Below are 3,495 nucleotides of genomic sequence, written 5' to 3'. Positions count from 1 at the left end.
ATAATTATGATAGGATCATGATTATAATTTAATCATAATTAATTTGATTCTTTTTTGAATTTATCATCTCCTTCAAATTATAATTTGATTTAGAGCGGACAGTTAAAGATCGTCCGGAGTCATGAGTGATCGATAAATGGACAGGTTGTTGGACGTCGAGTGGGATAATTTTAAGATGATTTTTAATTATTCATTTCGAATTAAATTATAATACGAAGAAGGAGATGATGAACATAAAAAAAAGATTATAATTAATTATTCATCATGATTGATTGTAATTATGAATATTTCATTGCCTAGTAAAACAAAAAGGATGGAAATCTGTGTGTTTGGTTTCTATATTTTTAGAAAACGTGTGTTTTTTAAAAAATAGAAAATGATTTTTTTTTTATTCTCTATTTTTTTTTAAAAATGTTAATTATTTTTTTAAAAACAGACACAAAAAATTAAATCAAACATTATTTTTCAGAAAAAATTTCAAAAAATAAAAATAAAAAAATACATAAACCAAATACACCCCTAATTTTTTTACCTTTTACTAAATAGCCGAGCGCGTAGTTGGTGAAGTTGGAAACGGAACTCCAACTTGTTTTTGGCAAAGTTTTAATTTCTCATTTCCTATAATTTTTTTTTTTTTTTTTTTTTTTTTTTTTTTTTTTTTTTTTTGTTTCGGCAAAATGGAAATAAGTTAGAAGCATTACAAATATCGCCGAGCATGACTCCCATTTCTCGTAAAAAAAACAAAACCCCACACCTTTGCCATGTTCATCTCCCTCGCCGGACTGGTCCCCTTCCGCCATGGCCCCTGACGGAAGAGATTAGAAGGATTTTACCAAGGCAAGTCGATCTTGCACTCTAACCAGTAGCGCGGAGCAGGGTGGTCGATCGATCGATCCGGTGGCCAAATCATGGCTGGCGGAGAAGGAGTCGGGCAGCCGCCGCCTGGGGTGGCGAAGGAGAGGGTGGAGCAGTACAGGGGAAGACTCACCCCCTTTGTCGTGATGGCCTGCTTGGTTGCCGCCGTCGGAGGCTCCATCTTCGGCTACGATGTCGGAATCTCAGGTCCGTCCTTTCTATCGGAAGGATCTTTGAATCATTGGTAACTTCTGTTGAAAAGGGGATTTTCTGACACGTGGAATTCCGCAACCCTAACTAGCTGTAGAAATCGGGACTACTTTTTGTGAAGATTCAAAATTTGTTTTTTTATACCTTATTTTTTTTCTTGCATCTGGAATCATCCTTCTTGTTCTTCATTCAAACGATCTCGAACAGAAGTTGTTAATTTGCTGCAATTGTTTGAGTTCTGGATTATCGATTTCGTGATGGGTTTCTAGATTTAGCTCAGAGTGTTTTTTCTTTTCTTGCACTTGAAATGAGGCAGGGGGAGTTACGAGCATGGACCCGTTTTTGGAGAAGTTCTTCCCTGTTGTTTACCGCAACAAGAACTTCAAATCGCACAACAATTACTGCAAGTACGACAACCAGGGCCTCGCCGCCTTCACCTCCTCCCTCTACCTCGCCGGACTCGTCGCCTCCATCGCTGCTTCCCCTGTCACCAGGATCTATGGCCGCCGCGCCAGCATCGTTTGCGGCGGCATCAGCTTCCTAGTCGGCGCCACCCTCAACGCCGCCGCACAGAACCTCGCCATGCTTCTCCTCGGCCGCCTCATGCTCGGCGTCGGAATCGGCTTCGGGGATCAGGTTTAGTAATTACTTGGCCGATATGCTCCTGGTGGAATCCCCGGCACTGAAGATTGGGTTTATTTTTGCTGCAGGCGGTTCCTCTGTACCTCTCGGAGATGGCGCCGGCGCACCTCCGCGGCGGACTCAACATGATGTTCCAGCTCGCCACCACCCTCGGGATCTTCTCCGCCAACATGATCAACTACGGCACTGAGAAGATCAAGCCGTGGGGATGGCGGCTCTCCCTCGGGCTAGCGGCCGTCCCCGCGCTCCTGATGACCGTCGGCGGCGCGTTCCTTCCGGAGACTCCCAACAGTCTGATCGAGCAAGGGCGGTACGAGGCCGGCCGCCGCGTCCTGGAGCGGATCCGCGGCACGCACGAAGTCGACGCGGAGCTCCAGGACATAGTTGATGCCAGCGAACTGGCGCGCGCCGTCGAACACCCCTTCCGCAACATCATGCAGCGGAGGAACCGGCCGCAGCTGGTGATGGCCGTCTGCATGCCCGCGTTCCAGATCCTGACGGGCATCAACGCCATACTGTTCTACGCGCCGGTGCTGTTCCAGAGCATGGGCTTCGGCGGGAACGCGGCACTGTACTCGTCGGTATTGACCGGAGCAGTGCTCGCCTCCTCCACGTTCGTCTCCATTGCCACCGTGGACCGGTGGGGGAGGAGGGCTCTGCTAATCGGCGGGGGCATACAGATGATCATTTGCCAGGTAAACATCGACTAATTGACGGCCGGCAGCATATAGATGACAAAATCAAACAAACTCACATGCTTCATTAATCCGACATCATCGAACAGGTCGTCGTCGCCATTATTCTCGGACTCAAGTTCGGAGACGACAAGCAGCTCTCGAAAGAATTCTCGGTTACCGTGGTGGTGGTGATTTGCCTCTTCGTTGCCGCCTTCGGGTGGTCTTGGGGGCCGTTAGGGTGGACGGTGCCGAGTGAGATCTTCCCATTGGAGACGCGGTCAGCTGGACAGAGCATCACGGTGGCCGTCAACCTTCTGCTCACCTTCGCAATCGCTCAGGCCTTCCTGAGCCTCTTGTGCGCCTTCAAGTTCGGGATTTTCCTGTTCTTCGCCGGGTGGATCATCGTTATGACCATCTTCGTCTACTTCTTCCTCCCAGAGACGAAGGGGGTGCCGATAGAGGAGATGATATTCCTGTGGAGGAAGCACTGGTTCTGGAGGAGAATCATGCCGCCGGTTGAGGCGCAGGAAGACAAAAATCAGATGGTGCAATGATCAGGCAAGATGCAATCAATACATGGTTATACACTGAAAGCCAAGGCTAATCATTTTTCTCTTTTGTGTAAAAACAAATAAAATTCTAGGGTTGGAAAGCTTTTTTGAGTTAAGTGGAGTCTAAATATAATCTAAGTTACTGAAATGGTGGTTTGAGTTTAACTTGTGTCGTTTCAAATTTAAGTTAAGTCTTATTTGATGGTATTAAAAATTTTATATTGTTAGGCTTATTTGATTTATTAGTGAGTCTAATATTATAAATATATTTTTATTTTTTTAAATAATTATTTATATGTTTGATGAGATAAATATCATTTAAAAATCTGAATCATGTAGTAAGTTTCCGAAATTATTAAATCAGGTAGAATAATTTTAAAATTATTAAATCATCTATTTATTTTTTTATTTTATTCTTATTAGTCGACTAATTTTTTTATATCGATTTTGTTCTATGTAAAACACTAAATTTTTTATCAAATCAATTGATTGATTTATTTTTTTATTTTATCAAAGTTAATTTTAGATAAAATATATTAATGGATCAAACGACTTCATAT

General features: G+C 43.7%; 1 protein-coding gene across 1 annotated transcript; it reads left to right on the top strand.

Annotated features, from left to right (window-relative positions):
* Positions 1–713: 713 nt before the first annotated feature.
* On the top strand, positions 714–3,100 carry LOC122034479 (sugar transport protein 7-like). Its single transcript, XM_042593744.1, has 4 exons — positions 714–1,062; positions 1,382–1,701; positions 1,776–2,402; positions 2,492–3,100. The coding sequence occupies exons 1-4, from the start codon at positions 909–911 to the stop codon at positions 2,936–2,938; spliced, it is 1,548 nt and encodes a 515-aa protein (XP_042449678.1). The 5' UTR covers positions 714–908; the 3' UTR covers positions 2,939–3,100.
* Positions 3,101–3,495: the final 395 nt, after the last annotated feature.

This window comes from Zingiber officinale, chromosome 11B, assembly GCF_018446385.1.
Source record: "Zingiber officinale cultivar Zhangliang chromosome 11B, Zo_v1.1, whole genome shotgun sequence".
In the NCBI taxonomy this organism is placed as follows: domain Eukaryota; kingdom Viridiplantae; phylum Streptophyta; class Magnoliopsida; order Zingiberales; family Zingiberaceae; genus Zingiber; species Zingiber officinale.
Note: the sequence above shows the minus strand (reverse complement) of the source record. Positions and strands in the feature narration are given on the sequence as shown.